This window comes from Megalopta genalis, chromosome 3 (assembly GCF_051020955.1).
Source record: "Megalopta genalis isolate 19385.01 chromosome 3, iyMegGena1_principal, whole genome shotgun sequence".
In the NCBI taxonomy this organism is placed as follows: Eukaryota; Metazoa; Arthropoda; class Insecta; order Hymenoptera; family Halictidae; genus Megalopta; species Megalopta genalis.
The window spans coordinates 30,846,129-30,865,301 of NC_135015.1; the positions used below are offsets into that span (position 1 = coordinate 30,846,129).

At 46.0% G+C, this 19,173-nt stretch overlaps 1 protein-coding gene across 1 annotated transcript in view; it reads right to left on the reverse strand.

The window, feature by feature from the left end:
* Positions 1-16,333, reverse strand: part of LOC117218240 (U-scoloptoxin(05)-Sm1a) — a 120,834-nt gene extending 104,501 nt beyond the window's left edge. Inside the window, exon 1 of the mRNA XM_033466500.2 lies at positions 15,685-16,333. Within this exon, the coding sequence (XP_033322391.1) occupies positions 15,685-15,745 (61 nt within the window). The 5' untranslated portion in view covers positions 15,746-16,333. The remainder of the gene's footprint in view (positions 1-15,684) is intronic.
* Between the last annotated feature and the right edge of the window lie 2,840 nt (positions 16,334-19,173).

Below are 19,173 nucleotides of genomic sequence, written 5' to 3' on the forward strand. Positions count from 1 at the left end.
CAACGAGCTATCAGAATGCAGCCCCGTGCCTCCGTGCTCCCCCATTTCGGGAAGACCGGCTCTTTTATGCGGCGGCACGCCGATAACGGCCGGAATTCGAACGAAATAATGGGTACATTCGGAAGATTATCGGGGTACGAGGCCGGCCGCTATCATCACGTGCAACTAGAACCGAACAATGCGACGGGCAGGGCGCGGGGAAACCACGAAACGCACGAAACACGCCGGCTCGAATGCGCAGACAGTATCCGAATGCACATGCACATAGTATGCGCGTCCGCACGCGGCCAATTCGGCGTCCGGCTAGATTATGCAGCTGCTTGCCCCGTCGTTCTATCGTCCTATCGTCCTATCGACGCCGATGATACACGCGGGGCTGATAGATACGGGACGCCGTAAATTATAATTTCATGAGTCCGATGATTACTGGCCGGTGCGCGCGACCAGATATCGGCAACGATGATTGCTTAAAACATATAGATCCGACCTGGACCCAGAACCGTCGAGTCTCTGCGCCGATTCGCCGGCGGGGCCTCGATTAACCAGCTTCGTGGGATCCGCGGGTGCCCGGACATATCGTGGCCCGAGGCACGGAAACTGAACGTGTAATTTATAGATTCGATGGACGCTTCGTTTAATAAGAAACGTAATTTTTGTTGTACGATATATACGGTTACATTTACGTCGCCAGAGATTTTGTTAACTCTGCAGTAACGATTGCATTGCCCCGGCAACGTTTTGTTGCCAACAACGCATCTTTCGGGGCGTCGTTAAATTGCTCTAAATGTCAAATAGCATTATCTAAAAAGAAGCACCTCTCTCGATGATCGATCTTTTTATTCTCTATTCTTCCATCGTGGTCCAAATTGTTTCAAGTAGCAGCGACGACGTTCGCATCGTTGATTTATTTATGATCTACGGATAAAAGTTCTTCTTTTTCTCTTGCAACTCATTTCTCTAGCTCGTAATTTCAATAATTTGTAAATTAACCTTTTAGGTACGGCTGAATTCTGCGCGAGGCTATTTCTCTGGACGGCAGAGTCCTGATATGTACTGTACAGAGTATCTGTATATTGTTAAGATACAGTTATATTGTTAACAGTTATTGTTGAAGGTTGCCCCTGCGTGTGACATAATATTTTAAATTATGGTATTACATTGTTGTACGATGAGCTGCGTCGCATCTGGCGAGAGAGTGCGACTGTCTACTGTCTGCGTTGCCTTTTTTTGAGACTCCTAAGGCCAAAAATTTTGTTCTTCAGTTAGTTGCCTGCGGACGAGCGAGGTGTATAGTTGTGCCTGCCGAACCATTACCCGTAATATCAGTTAGCTTTATGTGTGTTTCCTTTTCTTCGTTTTCAATAAAAATTAACTCTGTTACGATATTATTTACGTTGCCTGTAAAAATTCAACAGTTACATTGTTAAGATAAGTCTGTATATTGTAAATCGATGTGAAGACGAAAGAAGTGTAAAACAATGCATATGAAGACGATTATTTGATTCAAACGCGACGACCGAGTGAGCTACTAGAGTAAGCCACTATAGTGGCGCGTCGTTCAGAGAGATGACATCCGCGAAAGCCACTATAGTGGCGCGTCGTGTCTAAAAGGTCAAAGAAAGCCGGTTATCTTGACCGACACGGTGGGCCCAGCGTAAAAAATATACACGCGAATCTCTGCGGGTGGACTGGTTAAATGAAGGAACTTCTCGCGACTATTTGATTGGCAAATAAAGATAGAGCGGCGGCGACGGTCAAAGTGCAGTTCTTGTTTAATCTCGAACAGAGATAGAATGGCGGTCTTTAAAGTTTCGTCGGTTTATGTCTGACCCAACGCCGGCTTATACTACCGAATATGCGCAGCGCGATAAGATTGCGTTCCCTGGCGGATAAGCTGATTAGAACTCGGCGTTGTTACGCTGGGAATCTTTCGACCGCTGCGATTGCAGTACGAACATCCGATTAACCGACGGTGTATTCTACTCGTCGAGTTTGACGAACGAAGTACATTAATGTCTCCCTAATCGACGCTCAGATTGTCCACAAAAATGGACAATTTTGGAAAACGAGATACGATTGCTCCAGCCTTGTGGCTCGTTTTTTATCGTTATCGATCGTCAACAACTATAAAAACGAGTTGCAAGGCTCGAACAATCGTGTCTCCTCTTCCCAAATTGTCCATCTTTTGTGCATAATCCGAGCGTCAATCGGGAAGACATTACCGTACCCCTGAAATCTTCATTCTTTTACGATGTCTCCTAATAACGTTCGAGTCGCGATTATCGCAATTATTCGGAATTCGATTGCAACGTCGATAATCGGCGCCCCGCGAAGATGAAAAAAAAAGAAGAAAACTGAAGCGACAGATCCGCTTTCGCGAAAGATTCGAGACCCCGGAGTCGATCGATCGCTCGAAGAGTCGAAGAATAAAATCCGGAAGAATATTTCTATCGAAAGTGTGCGAACAAGGGGACCGGTGTAAGGGTTCGTCGAAGGGATCTGGGTCATCCCGGAGAGCCGATGACGCGTTATAGTTATCCGGAGGATCCTGGAGAAGAGATCCTCGTAAATTTCCCCTGCCCCCCTCCGCGCACAGCCCGGATTCTTGCTGGCACCCAAAACCGGCCTTTCATCGAAATTAACCTCGTGCGGCAACCGGGGAAAGGGGGGTATCGAACGAGCCTGGTCGACCGTGTCCAGATTTTTTCCGGCCCCTCGGCGTATCGACGTCGCGACGCGGCCTTAAAAATATTAAATCCTTCGGCCGGCTGTATTGTAAATGCTCTTTGAGGATCGCGCGTGGAAACAGGACGCGCAGGAAACGCATGGTTCCGCGAACTTTTGAATCCGGGCGGCACCGTCGCGCCGTCAAAGAAACGGATCTTGTCGGCGGCGCACGCTCGCCGGAGAAGAAATCCGATTTTTAACGGAAATATAACATATCGTCGGGGAACGTACGGAACAGCGATTTCAGGGGGAAAAAACCCTTTGAGCAGGATCATTTGATTTTTTTTCCGGCTCGTGTCTCGCGATCTTTATTCATCCGCAGAGTCGATTATCGATCTAAGTTATTTTCGGAGGTATCCGATGTTTCGGCAGCACCGTTTCCATTGCTCGGCCGTGCCGTAGCTTTCTGTATTATGCTCTGCCCCGCGGTTCATTGATTAGTTTCAAGGGTGGCGTTTCAGTTATTGGATCGCGGAAATAGAACGGTTTCCAGGGTGCTAACGGGTCTCGCGTTTCTCTGGCTCGCGATCTTCCGGCGGACCGTGTATCCGCGCGCCTTTGTTCCATGGAAGAACATCCAGTAATTATCGCGACACGATGGTCTAATGGACATTTACGAAGCCCCGTTTTCATTTCGGATTCAACGCGGACAGTTTCATTCGACTCGCGGCCGGAGAATGTTGGACGTTCGAAATTTTTCTTTCAAACAGTTGGAGAGAAATGGTCTACGAATCGGCGAAAGGATTCCGCTGTTGCGCGAGAATGGATCGCCGAGCACAGGCGCGTCGAATAACGAAGAGCGAGAAGCGAATTTGAAAGAGCTCTGTCATCCTGTAACCCTTTTAGCGACAGCCGAAAGAGTCGCGCGAGCGAAGAATACCTGGCGAACGCGTAATGTTTCCGAAAGGAACTGTATATGAATTTTCTTCGAATTAATAATCACGAAATTCGAACGAGAAATACCGTTGCCTGTTAAAAATATTAATGAAAAAAGAAAGTTCTCTCGGTCTAAGGACAAAGATTTGTTCTCCCGGTAACCTAAGAGAGCCGACGATACCTCGAACGGGGTGAATTGAAAGAAGGGAACGATAAAAAAATGGTCGTGTAGCACAATATCCCTTGGAAACGATCGTGGAAGAAAAAACAAAGAACTAACGTAAACAACCGCGGCGCAGTAATTACATTAAGTCGTTCAAAGAGCAAGAGAATTAAATTGGATGAACTTCCATCCGCTTGCTTCCAGAAGCGGAGTGGATCAGAAAACCCTGAAGGCCCATATCAAATGAATGTAAATGCCGAGGGGAAACTTAGAAAACGCGGAACCGGCGGATGATAAAACTTCGAAGGCTCTGTAGACCGGCGCAGCTACAGAGAAAGAAAGAAAGAAAGAAAGAAAGAAAGAAAGAAAGAAAGAAAGAAAGGAAGAACGAACGAGAGAGGACGAGGGAACAGAGAGAATGCGAGAGACCCCGCGTTAAAAAGCATTCTGTGAAACAGCGAGGGAAGCGAGGGGGAACGCCGAGACGGTGGAGCACGTCGGAGAGTCGTTTGGCTGTAGGAAGCTTTATCCTGGCGCGAACGGTTCTCAAGGAGGAACACATCATACGGGCGAAAGTGGTCTCTTCCTTCGGTTCGAGATCTTTGTCGACTGACCCCGGTACAATGCGACGCTTTAACGCCGGCTCCGCTCCGCTCCGCTCTGCTCTGCTCCGCTCGGCTCGACGGGACGCGACGCGACGCGACGCGAAGCGACCCGGCGTTTCCCTTTCCGTGCGCGGCCGAGCAATCAGGTAATGGAGGCCCGATGAAAGGTATCCCGGAACCCTTTCCATCCCGCCCGTCCTCGCTCCTCCCGCCAATCTCTCCTTCCTCTTTCCCTCTTCGTCGGCATACATCTAATAACAGCATGAATATGGACCAGTCATCGCGGCCGTGCCCTAATGCCGGCACGCACCCCGACAATTCATTCAGAAATCCACCCCCTCGACGATACCGAAGACTAATGAAGAGATACGATGGCAGAAATAGATCGCGGATGCGGCGGGCACCCACGGGCACCTTGTTACAAAGTGCCTACGTACTTGCGTGCCCCGCATACTTCGTATATTTGTCATCCGCTCGGAACGCGTTCTTCGCTTTATACCGGATGGCTCTTAAGTTATTCGTAAACAATTCGTCGTACGGAGAAATTACGAGGCACAAGTAAGTATCGGTCCAAAGGCTTGATAACCATACCGCGAATCTTTATGCGATATAATAATTCCACTTCAATTGCGACAACCTGAGGCAAAACGGAACTTTATTTCTTCTTTCTTAGTTCGATGCGCTTAGTTGATTGAAAGTAGCCTGACAGTGATTTCTAATTTATTTTCGTCCCAAATGCACGCACCGACAACTTACCAGATATCCCTTAAATTAGGGGTGTGAACCTCGCGGCCCGAGATGAACATTTTTGCGGCCCAGTCAATATATCCGACGCAAAGTAAAAAAATAAAATAGAAATATGAATTAGAGATTTTGAAAGTAGTCTCGGCCAATCAAATTTCTCCCGAAATAGGAAAGATAGTATCAGAGAAGAGATGTCAAGTATCAGGACGTAAACGATAATTTAACTTTATATATGTTTACTACAATGTACTAGACAAAATAAAAATATTTGTTTCTATGAACATTGATTTTCTTTTTGCGGCCCACCTAAAGTTAAGCATTGTTTATTTGGCCCAAGTTAGCTTTTGAGTTTGACACCCCTGCTTTAAACGATTGTCCATGCAAGATTAGCTGTTCGAACTGCAACGTTGATTTTTATCTTGTTCCAATAGCTAAATGTTGAACAGTTCCTGTGAACAGAACTTGCAACTTCCTGCGAGCGTTCCGTGTAACGTAAATGTATAGGATGAGGCGAAACGACGTGGGTATATTCTACTGGAAGAGTCTGGTCGGCAGGCGTTCCATTCCATCGGCAACGCCTAGTCCATCGTTGATGTATTCAATTACCGTTCTCGCGACAGACATCGGCTCACACTCCTCGATACACATACGCGCTAGAATAGATTAAATTCCCCCGAGCAAACATGACAAGAATTTGATACCGTCTGACTGGAAATATCTCAGTCGGCAAATTTGCATTTTATCAACGACGTTCTGTTCGCGATGTTCTCCGGAAAATAATGCCCAGGCGTTTTCCGTTTGAAAATGTCTGATCGATCGCGGGCTAATTCTACTGAAAACGTTTCAGCAATCGTTCGCACGTTTACGGTACAACGGCGACATTTCCGATCGAGAAATATTATCGTTAACGAACCGACGTCGACGCTAATATTTCGGCAGTCGCTTACATATTTTATAAATAATGTTTTCAACCGTGGAGAATTCGCATTGGCGTACCAATAGCTATACTGAAAAATGGCTAGTTGTAATCTTCAAAATCCGGAAGGGTCATTCGATTCTATTGGGTTGGCAACTAAGTAATTGCCGATTTGTTCAATGAAATAAAAATTTTTTTTTACTTGGAACGAAGTTTAATCTGTAATGTATTTTCCATTTTGTTCGATGACCTTTTGCCATCTCTCTGACAACTTGAAAATTCCACGCTCGTAGAAAGTCTGATCCTTTTCGGCCAAAAACTGAGTTAAGTGAGATTTTACAGCGTCATCGTCATTCAAAGTTTTACCGCGAAGGGAGTTGTTCAGGGATCGAAATAAGTGGTAATCCGATGGCGCGAGATCAGGCTATATGGTGGGTGTAACATCAATTCCCAACCAATGTCCATCAATTTTTGCCGAGTGGACAAAGACGTGTGCGGCCTAGCATTGTCCTGCTGGAAAATGACACCTTTACGATCGACCAATTCTGGTCGCTTTTCCTTGACCGCTGCATTCAATTTGTCCAGTTGCTAACATTCGCGGATAATAAAAAATAACATAATAATAATAATAATTTTATAATATATCATTTACGGATATCATAAAAATAGGAGTGAGAAACATCTATAACTGAAATCGGCAATTACTCAGTTGCCAACCCAATATGTTTCGTTAAAAATCTAAATAAATGAAAGGGTTATATTTTTTATTGTGATTCTTCTAAATTCTTCTGCAAACGTCTCAATTTGTCTACCATCGTCCGACTTCGTTCGGATATATATATTCTATCGGCTGACTAAACGCTGACCCAATCCACTAATGCCTGCCACAGACAGGCGTATTTCACGAATGTTCGACCAAGCCTCGATTTATTCCACCAACGTCGAACCTCTTCCTTAAATATTTCACAATAGTCTGATTTAACGTCGACAGATTCGACCAACGTCCGACTTCGTCCCGATATGTTCTACCATCGTCCGACTTAACGCCGACGCGTTCTGTCCTGGTCCGGCTCAGGTTGGCGTATTTCACTAAAGTCTTACTAAGCCTCGATTTATTCTACCATTGTCCGACTTAACACCGGTCTGTTCCACTACTATTTAGCTCTCGAGTCCAAGCATTTCACCAACGTCTCGGCAGGTCTTAGTTTATAATGTTGTACGACTACGTATCGACCTATTTCACTTCCATGTACACCCCCGCCCATAAGTATGTGGACACCTTCTTAATTAACCCTTTGCACTCGAGCGGCGACTCAGAGGCACCGCTAAAATTTGTTACATCGCGTTTCAAGATAATTTTTATATTAAAAAAGTTTAGCTTTAAAAAATTGTTAAGAGTGTAACTGTCGTGTGAGTCATAAGAATCAATTTCATACGCATAAAATGCATTTTATCGTATAAAATAAAAAATAAGGCACCACTAAAATTTGTTACATCACGTTTTAAGATAACTTTTATATTAAAAAAGCTTAGATTAAAAAAATTGTTAAGAGTGTAACTGTCGTGAGAGTCACAAGAGTCAATTTCATACGCATAAAATGCATTTTATCGTATAAAATAAAAAATAAGGCACCACTAAAATTTGTTATATCACGTTTTAAGATAACTTTGATATTAAAAAAGCTTGGATTAAAAAAATTGTTAAGAGTGTAACTGTCGTGAGAGTCCCAAGAATCAATTTCATACGCATAAAATGCATTTTATCGTATAAAATAAAAAATACTACGAGTGAGAAGAATGATTTTATATTTACAGTTAACCCTTTGCAGTCGAAGCTATTTGAATTCGAAATCTAAAACATGATCTCTGATCTACAGTATTTCTATTTTATATAATTTATTGCAATTTATGCATATGAAATTGAGTCTATTGGCAAGTACAATGCAATTTTAATAGTTTTTTTTTAAATATAAACGAGTCTGATGCTCTTAGAATGATTTTGAAAAATAGTATACCGATATTTAGTGGCGCCTCAGAGTCGCCATTCGAGTGCAAAGGGTTAAAATAGCTTCGAGTGCAAAGGGTTAAGATAGTTATCTAAAAAGAGCTCTGAAATCATTTACGAATATCATTACGATTTTCTTTTAGCTTAACCCGCAGTCCTGATCAGTTTTAACTTTCAATTATACTTACAAGACACAGATCGTTAAATTAATCGATTTTACATCGTTTCAATCCTTTTCGCTCGTTGATTCGTATCGTGCACCCATTTATTCGTTAAAACCGGCAAGTGTTCGTATACTTACGAACGGGGGGTTGTACCTCGGTCTCGCATGCCGACATTTTCCCGAATATTTTGCTGCCTCTGGCACGCTGTACTCCGGCGCACGCCATCAAAAACAGCCGTCCTGCAAACTCTCGAAAAATAATCTCGAGGAACAACGTAAAGACGTACCTCGAAGAGAACATTCGGCCGCACGACGGCGGAAATGCTCGAAACCGAAGTGCTCCGAGGTCGAAGGCAATGGATACCGAAAGTAACTCGGCCCCGGGAACATATTTCAATATACGAAGTGGCCGTGGAAGTACCGACGGAAGTTCGAGCCGGGAGCAGTTCGCGCTACGATGATCGGACACGCGGGCTTTCTGCCGCGGATCGAAATATCTCGGGTCGAACGTAATCGCGAGGGTCGGGCAAGTCGCAGGGCTGCGAACACGAGGCAGAACACTGCAGGCAGCCAGCTCCGCTTCGCTCGGCTCCGCTCCGCTCCGTCGAGAAAAGGAGGGCCGCAGGTGCGTTTAACAGGGAGCAGGTCCACGAATTACAGCCGCGCTTTATCACGAACTCGTTCGAGAAATGCTCGCTGGGTGTTTCCGGTCTTACGACCTACGAACGACTGCCTGCCGTCGTAGAAACGCGCTCGGGATGCTCGCCGAAGTGTCTGGAACAAGTTCTTCCCGGTTACGAGACGGTTCGCGGAACGCGGTCTCCTCGGCGCTCCACGATATTCTAAATAGAAAAACCCTGAAAAATTGTTTCGGTCGTTCTTCGGTTTTTTTTCGCTTCTTCCGGCGATTCTATTTTCTGCCGACGCAAGATCGAGACGAAAAGCAGAGGAAAGAAAGAAATTGGTAAAACGCGTTGAGATCTGTTTCGTCGATCTGCTTCGTTCTCCGTTTCTATTTGTACCCCGTGTTCCTCGATTTCCTCCGCGCGTCCGAACGCGTCGCTGACCAAAGCCTGTTTCCCCATACGCGCGTTCTGCCCAGGTTTTCAATTTACAGTATATCCACAAGTTTGTCCTGACGCTTCGTTCGTGATCGAGCGCGCGCGCGCGCGCGTTCCCCTGGCCTTCTCCTCTCTCTCGGCCAGCGAGACTATGAAAAATCGGTAAGCGGGACGATAATGTCGAAAAGAGCGAGAAAGGTAAAAGTGGGACAGCGATACAAGGGAGCAGCGAAGAAAATCACGATAACGTAATAACTACGCCGCGGAAGTTTATGCAAATTCGTATTCGCGCAGAGTCGTTTGCGAAGCCTGAAATTAGACGGAGTCTCGTATGTTTCGTCAGAGATCCCGAGGCTAAGCGATTTAGCGATTTAAGAGGCATAAAGAGGATGAAACGATCGTTAAGGAGAATTAAGAACTTGCCGGTTGCTCTCGATGCTGAAACTTTGATAGCAGGTATACGGTGTAGCAAAGATATATACGGCAGAAATAAATATTCGCATCGAATGAACTCGGTTCAACGCGTCGGGCGGCGAAAATCGACCCGAAAAATTTCTGCAGCATCGAAATAATTGAATTAATAAAATCGTAACTGGAAAGATCAAATTTATCGCGGCGGACTGCACGCGAACTCTTTCGCATTCTCGTTTTGCACACGGCTTAATGCCAAGTTATTAGAAAATATTACGATAAATATGAATTTGGAACGTGGTTACTTTTTAATAAAACATTTTTTTATAACATAACCGACGCGGCAATCGACGCGTTAATACAGGGTGTCCCAAAAATGTCTCGCAATCCGAAAGTGTCGGGTTCCTCGGGTTATTTGAAGCAACTTCTTCCTTTACAAAAATGTTCTCCGAGGCACCGTTAACAAGTTATTAACGAAAAACAGTGACCAATAAGAATCGAGTACGGCTGACGCGAGGCGGCCCAGACAACCAGCGCACGAAGCCCAGTTCCGCTCATTGGCTCGGTCGCCTCGCGCCAGCCGAGCTCGCCTCTCATTGGTCACTGTTTTTCGTTAATAACTCGTTAACGGTGCCTCGGAGAAAATGTTTTCAAAGGAAAAAGTTGCTTCAAATGACCCGAGGAACCCGCCACTTTCGGATTGCGAGCCATTTTTGGGACATTTTTGTATATAGAGAAAGGATCGACGCTATATTTTTTAACAACACCGGAGCACAGCATCCGATCGTAATAAACAATTCCAGACAATCGCAACATCGAAGAGAATCTTGCAAACATCCAGAGCCGCCAGCGCGAGAAATGTTGCTAATAAATCGCGCAGTCCGTAGAACGATCTCTCGAGCGATTCAGCGGGCAAAATAAATCTCGGAATGGTTATTAGACGGCGGAACACAATAATGCACTCCGAAAATCCCGAAACCCCGTCAATTTCCCGCTAGGCAACCTCGAAACGTCGCGTCGACGCAGCGCCGCGCCGCGACGATCAGCGAGACAATCGACTTTCCCCGTCGTAATGAATAGAATTAATTCCGCGGCGAAGTTCGCGATCTAAACGAATTAGCCGCGAGATCGGGGGCGGCTGTAAACGAATTTTCGGCTGTCCCGTGCACGTGGGCGGGAACACGAGGCTGGGAATTACGTGATCGAACCGAGAATCTCGCGGAAACAACGACGCGCCGATGTTTTCGAGAGCATTTTTAGAGGATTCGTTTACAGGAGAGACTTGTGAAATTTGGGAATCATGCGGCAAGAAAGGGATTCTTCACGGTCGATGTCGTTCTGAAAATGTCGTGCGTCACGCGGATTATGACCGTGGATGCGTCCGGATTGGAAGAATCGTTTTACGAGGATCAGGAAAACACGATATATACATATTGTGTCGTAAAATTAAATTTAACGACCGGCGTTCTGCAATGCGGCCGGAAGTATTTACGGTTTTCATTTTGACTTTAGTGCGGCGAACGTCTCGCGGGATGCCCTTGTTCTCTTGTCCGAGACGCATCAACGTGGAATCCTTTTTATCGTCGAGATCACTTTCCACCGCGATAAAGAAAACGATTAGGCGACAACGGGTGTACGGTGCTGGGCCCTCGGGGGGATGTTGGTCAGGGTCCTTTCTGGCTTCGACACGCAGGGACTCGCACGATTCGTCGAACATCCTTCGACGTATGATCATTTTTTCGGGACCAAACGAGCACTGGAAATGTAATCCAATAACGATGCCCCAGTTATTCCGGTTACGTGTGTAACCGTAGAAGCTATGGAAACGTGATCGCTACGACGTTGTTCGACGCTAGACCTATCGTGCCGATCGAAATGAATTTTTATTTTGAAAATGCGGAAACTATGGAGACTCTCTATTAGGAAACCATCGAATAAATTCTATTGTTCGAACTTATAATTCGAGGACAATGGCGAAAGATCTAAATAAATTCGATCTCGGTTTCTCGAGCTCGGCGTAACGCTGAACGGCGTTAAAACGCGATATGCAACGTTGACAGGAACTTTAACCCGTTGACACACCATTTTCTCCGCAGTTGCTGCGATTAGAAATCTTTCGATCGCAATAATTTCTTAGAAAAGGAAGAAAATTGATGCTTATTAGATGCTTAAATTTACTCGAATGCTTGAATATCGGCGACAGGAGATTAGAATTTTGTTCCAATTTTAAAGGACAGAACGACATCTATACTCGATAAGTTGTTCCTAGAAATTTTCACGACGAGTCGGACTCGGCAAAGTGCGGCAAGGGGTTAAGGATATCCTGTTGTTTCGAAAGGAAAAACACCAAAGTGGCACAGGTCGCGATTCGTCAGGCCGAGAGAATATTTACCGCAGGATCCATCGGACAGCAGCAAGCTGGTGTCGTTTTCGTTTCGAGTTTTTTCAAAGTGGAATCAACAAGAGATTCCCCTGCGGAGAATAATGGTACCGATTCGTCGCTGCCCGCTCTGTTGTATCTTAAACTGTCTATCCCGGGGATCCTGGCCTACGGGATGAATCACGGTGAACGATTTCGGCGGTCGGGATTACGGGTCGGGGATGCGGTGTCTCCTCGAGTGCTGATACACTTTAGCTGAGTTTTCGTGCTCGGGCTATCGCTAAGTGTCCTAATTTGCAAAGCGGGATTATCGAGGAACCCGATCCTTTAACACTTCCCGATAAAATAGCGCTCTGGTCGAGCTGCGTCGATGGTCGCCCGGAAAGCCCTTAGGAAACTCGACTTTTAAACGGTGCAGCACGTTCGAGCGTTTCTTTTTTTCTAGACATCTCTCCTCCCGATACGAACACGGTTATTTAATTTAACGGAATTATTGCCGTTTTTTCGTATAACTCTGCGCTTCTAGTTCTTATTACGTACACTTCTGTACTTCTAATTCTTATTACACCGTACACTTCTGTACTTCTAATTCTTATTACACCGTACACTTCTGTACTTCTAATTCTTATTACACCGTACACTTCTGTACTTCTAATTCTTATTACACCGTACACTTCTGTACTTCTAATTCTTATTACACCGTACACTTCTGTACTTCTAATTCTAATTACACGTACACTTCTGTACTTCTAATTCTAATTACACACTTTACTCTCCCTCTCTCTCTCTCTCTCTCTCTCTCTCTCTCTCTCTCTCTCTCTCTCTCTCTCTGATACGAGAAAATCAATTTTCATTTACCGCGCGCCAGATCCTAAATATTCGTGTGTCAAGCGTGAAACTTTACCGAGCAGTATTTTCTATTCTCGCGAATTAATAACCTCGCGATAGATCGATACTCTAAAATAGACTAATTCCGAGGTATCCTCCGAAATAAAGCTTCTCGAATGGAAAAAGCAACGTTTCGAACGAAGTCTCGCGATTTTCGAGATAAAAAAATCTACGCGAGAAGCTTACCAACCGATCGATCGACGTTCGGATTTAAGCAGAGGGAGAGGATCGGATGCCTAATTAATTCGATCTCCGCGGACGCGAGCCGGGGGACGTTCGAGGACACGGGCAGACTGCGCATCGGGAAAAATCTGTTTGGTGTCGGGCCGATGTTTGTTCCATTAAAGTTTTACACGAGGCAGTGACTACGAATGGCTCGAAAACCGATCCCCGGAGGCCGAAAACAGTCAAACATTACCGTGCCAGGGGGAATCGGAGCGACGCGTCGCGTCGGCCAAAACGACGGACAATGAATCGCGCTAATTGGACGGTCCCGCGATACTCGATTAAAAAGCTCTTCCTCGAACGACTGCTCGTCGAGCGCTCAAGAAGATCGGTGAAAGCGGGGCCAATTTTTTCATTCTGCTCTCTCTCTCTCTCTCTCTCTCTCTTTCTCTTCATTTTTCTCTATCTCTCTGTCTCTCTATTGCTTCGAAATATAACAAAGCCTGGCCCGCGTATGCGGGAAACGCGGAGAACCCTCGACTCGCCATAACCGAATCGCTGAAAGGGAAGAACGCCGAAGGAACACTGGTAACGAAGATTGAACTTAAGAACCCGACACCGTTCGTCGGGATACAGGACGTATACATACGCTGACACAGAAAAATATCGGAACGAGGCTCTCCCGATTGAAACGAATGGCGGCTCCGGATGAATTTTTCTACCTTTCCATCTCTTCGCATGACACTTTTCGAACACCGGGCACGCCTATCCTCGACGTCTTCGTCCGGATTTCCAGGAGAATTTTTGCAAGATTGTTCCGTCGCTTGGCCGCGTAATTTCAACGCGAATTCGCGAAATCGACGTTCGAAAATTCGAAATCCTCGCGATAACAATTCGACGTATTTACCGCGTTTGCGCCGTAGATAAATCTTTGGAAATTGGATTTCCTAGATGCTCGTGTGACATTGATCTTGCAATTTATCTCGCAGATGAGAGAACTTGCGAAACAAGATTATTTATTATATATATAATAAATAATATATATATTAAATTCTCAAAATTTCGCGTCTATTCTTCGTAGAAGTCTGGGGTTTTTCGACGAAGTGGAAGGCCACAGGACACGTTAACCAGAAGTTATTTCGACCGCCCGGACCCATTTTGATTAAAACCACCCTCTTTCCGCACCGAGTGCCAAAACCGCGAATCATTAGACGCGCCAATATCGAGTGGTGGACTTCGATCAGAGTCCATCGTCGTACTTTATCTCGGCGACGCCTTGGCTTTTGGTCTCCGATATCGACGATCAACTGCCAATCGGAAACGAGCTATTTAACACGGCATTGCGGTGAAATTTTCTTGTACCTCGAACCCCTGTTTCATCGGTAGATCCAGCAGTGCCAGCATAAACGCCCTACCACGATACCGTGTCATACTTCTCCTTCGTAAATTTCGAACACCTAGCATGCTCCTCGTTTCCAACGTTACGTCGGCTCGTTGCGCAATGTCCGTGTTAATTTGTCTCGCTGAGCCGAAGATTCCCCGTCAATAAATGCTTTTTTAGGGACAAACGGAAAAGGTAATTCGTCCCGGAGTAAGTTAGGCGGATGCAGCACGAAAATTCCGCTGAAGGACGGAACAATCCGTGTGTATCAAAATAATCTATAGAGTCTACGAAACCATGGCATACCCTTAACTCGATTCCGACCGAAATGTGCCGTGGACCCTTAGTCCCGGCTGCTATACGTTCGTTAAGGCGTTAGGCTATGTCCATTCCGAGGAACTTCGGAGCTCGAGGAACTTCCTAAGAAACATTAACCCTCTGTGGCCCAAAGAGACCCCCTCCCCTCCACTTCGGAACTTGCTACGGCATCGTATAATTCAACCGTGCCGTATCGTCGGTACGACGGTATCCCCAGCATCGATGGTACACCCGCGGAGGGGGGATTATTGCGCGAAAAAAATCAGTCGAAGATACGGAATAAATTCAGTCTCGGGCAAACTCGTAACTCTTTGCGCTCTGAATGAACATATGTAAGCATCTCGTTGGCTTTTATCTTACTCGATAACGATGCGGTACCGCTCTTTGCACGATTGTATCGTTGAAAAATTGAAAGGGTCACGTTCGAGGAGACTGCGATCTATTCTTAGTCGTTCCAATTACGCCTCTATCTGGCAGATAAATGTGCGAGAACGGACGCGTTGCCATCGCGTGCATTCTCGATCGCTGTACACGGTAAATTCTCCCCAAATTTCCTTCAGCTTGTAAAGAAAAGTGGACAATTTTAGAAAAGTGGATACGATTATTCTTGCGCCCCGTTTTTAGTAATCGTCGACGATCGGGAACTATAAGAACGAGCCGCGAGTGGAAAACAATTCACTCCGTATTATCGACGATCGTTCTCACGTAAAATCCCGTCTCCACGGCGGTGCCTTCGACGCTGGGACACCCTGCACTCCGCGCCCACCCTTACGAAATTGCGACACGACGATTCCAGATATCGTTCGGAGAAGATACCGTGCGACGACGATCGCGTCGCCGCGGGTGGAAACGGGCAACAACGACGGGGGATGGAAACTCACCGATGTAGGCGAAGAGCGCCGCGAAGAAAAGCGGCGGGAAAGCTCTCGAGGACGAAAACATCCTGGTTCCGGTCACGGGCTCGTACTGCGATGGGAGAAGTCCGTCAGTTCGGGCCGAGGATCCTCGCGGTCGGGGGCCGCCCCTCTGGGCGGGACCAAAACTCGTCCCGCGAAACGAAAACAGAAAGGAAAAAGGCACTCGGTGTCCCTCGTCCCTCGGTCCCCTACGATCCTCGGAGGATTCGTGCGAGAATTCGGATTCGGGCTCGCTCGCTCGATCGCGCGACCGTTCTCGATCTTCTCCTGAACAGGGATCGCGAGGGATCGCGGGATCCAGAACGGCGACTCCTTCGCCCGGACGCGATCGAACGTGTTACTACAGCTTCTCTCCTCTTTTTTTACTATCGATCGTTTCGTCTTTCGTTTCTCGGTTTCTTTTCGAACGGTCGCGTTCTCAGTTTCGTCGTTGTTCTCCGGCGGTTCGTCTCGCTTTTTCTTTTCGCAACCGCACAATCGGGACTCGAACGGAATCGGACGTTTGATCGGTGGACCACGTAAAGGCGCGTCCTAACACGTACGTCTGGTGCGGCGCCGCCGTCGGACTGAGTTTCCACGATATGCTGCAGCAGTGGCGACGCGACGCGACGCGCCTACTCGCGCCGATCCGCTCCGCTCCGCGCCGCGCCGCGCCGCGCCTCTTCGCGCCGCTCCACGCCGCTCCGCGTCGTCGCACGCGCTTCGAGCCCGCACCTGTGTACCCCTCTCCCTTTATTCTCTATCCCCCTCCCTCATTTTCTCTCTCTCTCTCTTGCTCTTTCTCTCACTCTCTCTCTCTCTCTCTCTCTCTCTCTCTTGCTCTTTCTCTCTCGAGCTTCCTCTCTCTTGCTCTTTCTGTTTCTCTCTCTTTCTCTCGCTCTCTCTCTATGATGGATCCACCTACGCGCGAATTTCAGCGTGGCTCTGCCAGACGACGAAATTTTTCGACACCTGGAAATAGAACAGAGGACTGATATTAGAGCGAATTCTCTCCAATTCTCTCTCGGCTTATCAACAAGAACGAACAATTTGGATAGAGGGGATACGATTATCAGAGTCTCTTCTAGTCGCTGATTATCGACAACTACAGTTAATGTCTCCCTAATTGACGCTCAGATTGTCCACATAAATGGACAATTTTGGAAGAGCTGATACGATTGTTCGAGCCTTGTGGCTCGCTGTTTTATGGTTATCGATCGTCAACAACTATAAAAACCAGCTGCAAGGCTCGAATAATCGCATCTTCTCTACCCAAATTGTCCATTTTTCTGCACAATCTGAGCGTCGCTAAGGGAGACATTACATTACAAGGTGTTCCAGGTTTTAATGTTCAAACTTTGTCAGTATATTCTATGGCACAAAGTAAGAAAAAAATGTTATGTAAACGTAGGTCGTATAGAGATTAATTAAGAAGTTGTAACAAAAATTCAAAATAGGAATAGTAATCAACTAAAAAAATAAAAAATAAAAAATAAAAGAAAATCTTCGATCGATGTCAATCATGCATTGTCAACAACGGTTATTAATACATTTCGAAATATATTAATAAGCACAGCTTACATAAACACATGGCGTGTGCTGATCTATTCGAGCCAATGCTTGCAGTAACAGCAAGTCGATTACTATTCCTATTCTGAATTTTTGTTATAACTTCTTAACACTTTGACTGCCGCGTCATCCATACGTGGGTTACGGAATTATTTAAAAATTCACTTTCACGCTAATCCATTCTAGTTTCTCAGTTTTATTAAGATTTGCAAAAGGTAAGAATGCTAAAAAATGTAACTGATGTCATATAACTTTGTGTTGCAATTTTAATTCAATTGTATTAAATACTTTAATTCTGTGAAACTCCTGAGGTTTCTCGCGCGGCCGTCAAAGTGTTAATAAAGCTCTATATGACCTATATTTGCATAACATTTTTGTCTTACTTTGTGCCATAGAATACACTAACCAAGTTTGAACATTAAAACCTGCGACACCCTGTATAAAGCCGAGCCTGGAACGATCGTGTCCCCTCTTCCCAAATTGTCTACTTTCGTTTCCACCCGAAGGAGAAATAGGAAGAATTTTCTGCAGCGACGAAACGCGACGAGGGTAAAGCTGCCGCGTCGAAAGGCGAAATCTTCGACGATTCGGACCTGCAGGAAATCTCATGATGGATGCCGGACGGGAACAATGTTGGCCGCGTACAACGCACAGGCGGGCGCACAGTGCACGCGGGGCCGATAACTGGCCGCGTGGATGCACACTGCAATAACGTTGATGCGACTCGATATGCGAACGGCGGATATCCAGGGGAACGCGGCGCAGGGAAATTAAACGCGCGCGATCCTGTCCTCCCGTCGAAGAAACATAGATCGGCCGGGATGATTTACCCCGCCCCAGAGGGGACTTCGAATGCCGTCCGACCCCCCTTTTTTCCCACCTGTCTTTGCTCTTTGTTATCGGCATTATTAACCGTCGGAGACCGAATGATATGGAAGCGACGCGACCCGCGGCCCGCTCGAACGCTGCGCCATTTTCGTTCGTAGGAAAGCCGCCGCGCACACGCGATTCCGGAACAGAAATCCTATCGACAATTTTATCGGGCTCCCGTGTAAATTATTTTCCGCATAATTTTCTCGTATCGTGTACGCTTCGTTAATTATCGTTACGTTTATTTCTGAAACGGCGCGCGAAACTGGCCAGTTTCTCCGCACCGAAATGAACGCTAGAGCCTGCCGTGCAGCTCCGAACGACCGGCCTCCCGCGTTTTTCATTTGCAAATTGTCGAGATTACGAGAACGATCGTCTTAACAAATGTTGTTCGGCCGAGCTCGGTGCGCGATAGATTTTGTTAACGTTAAATCGGGAACGATGGAACAACGAAAGCTCGCGATGCGAGGTTCGCGAGGGCCGACGAATTGTAACATGCATCGAATTGCAACGCGTTGAAGTGAACATTATTTTTGAAGAAAAACAGTCGAACGTGTAAATATTTATGGCCGACGAATAAGTAACGAGGGCGCGGAAAGAAATTCACGGAACGGGGAAACTGTACTATTTCAAAGAAGAACTCCGTTTGCACGAACAGCTTCTGATGCTGAAAGTTGATATAATAGCTGTTTAACTTGTTTAATCAGAGTACGGGCATCGGCACGTGAACTGTGGACGGCCTTCGGCGTGCTTGAAAAAAAAAAAAATGCGATAACCAGGCTAACTCCGGGGGCGACCGATAATATGATAATCACGTAACTTCGCCGTAGAAAATGTTGCAAAATCAGCGATTCGTGAAATACAACTATCTGCTTAATCAAACATAATTTACTTCCACATAAAATCCTACATGTAACGACCTGCTTTTCTGAAATTAACTCGACTCCGAGTAATATTAAATGTCGAAACGATGCGAACGTTAACATTCTTTTCCGTAAATTATTTTATCAAATTCTAGAGGAGGGAAAAATGCTC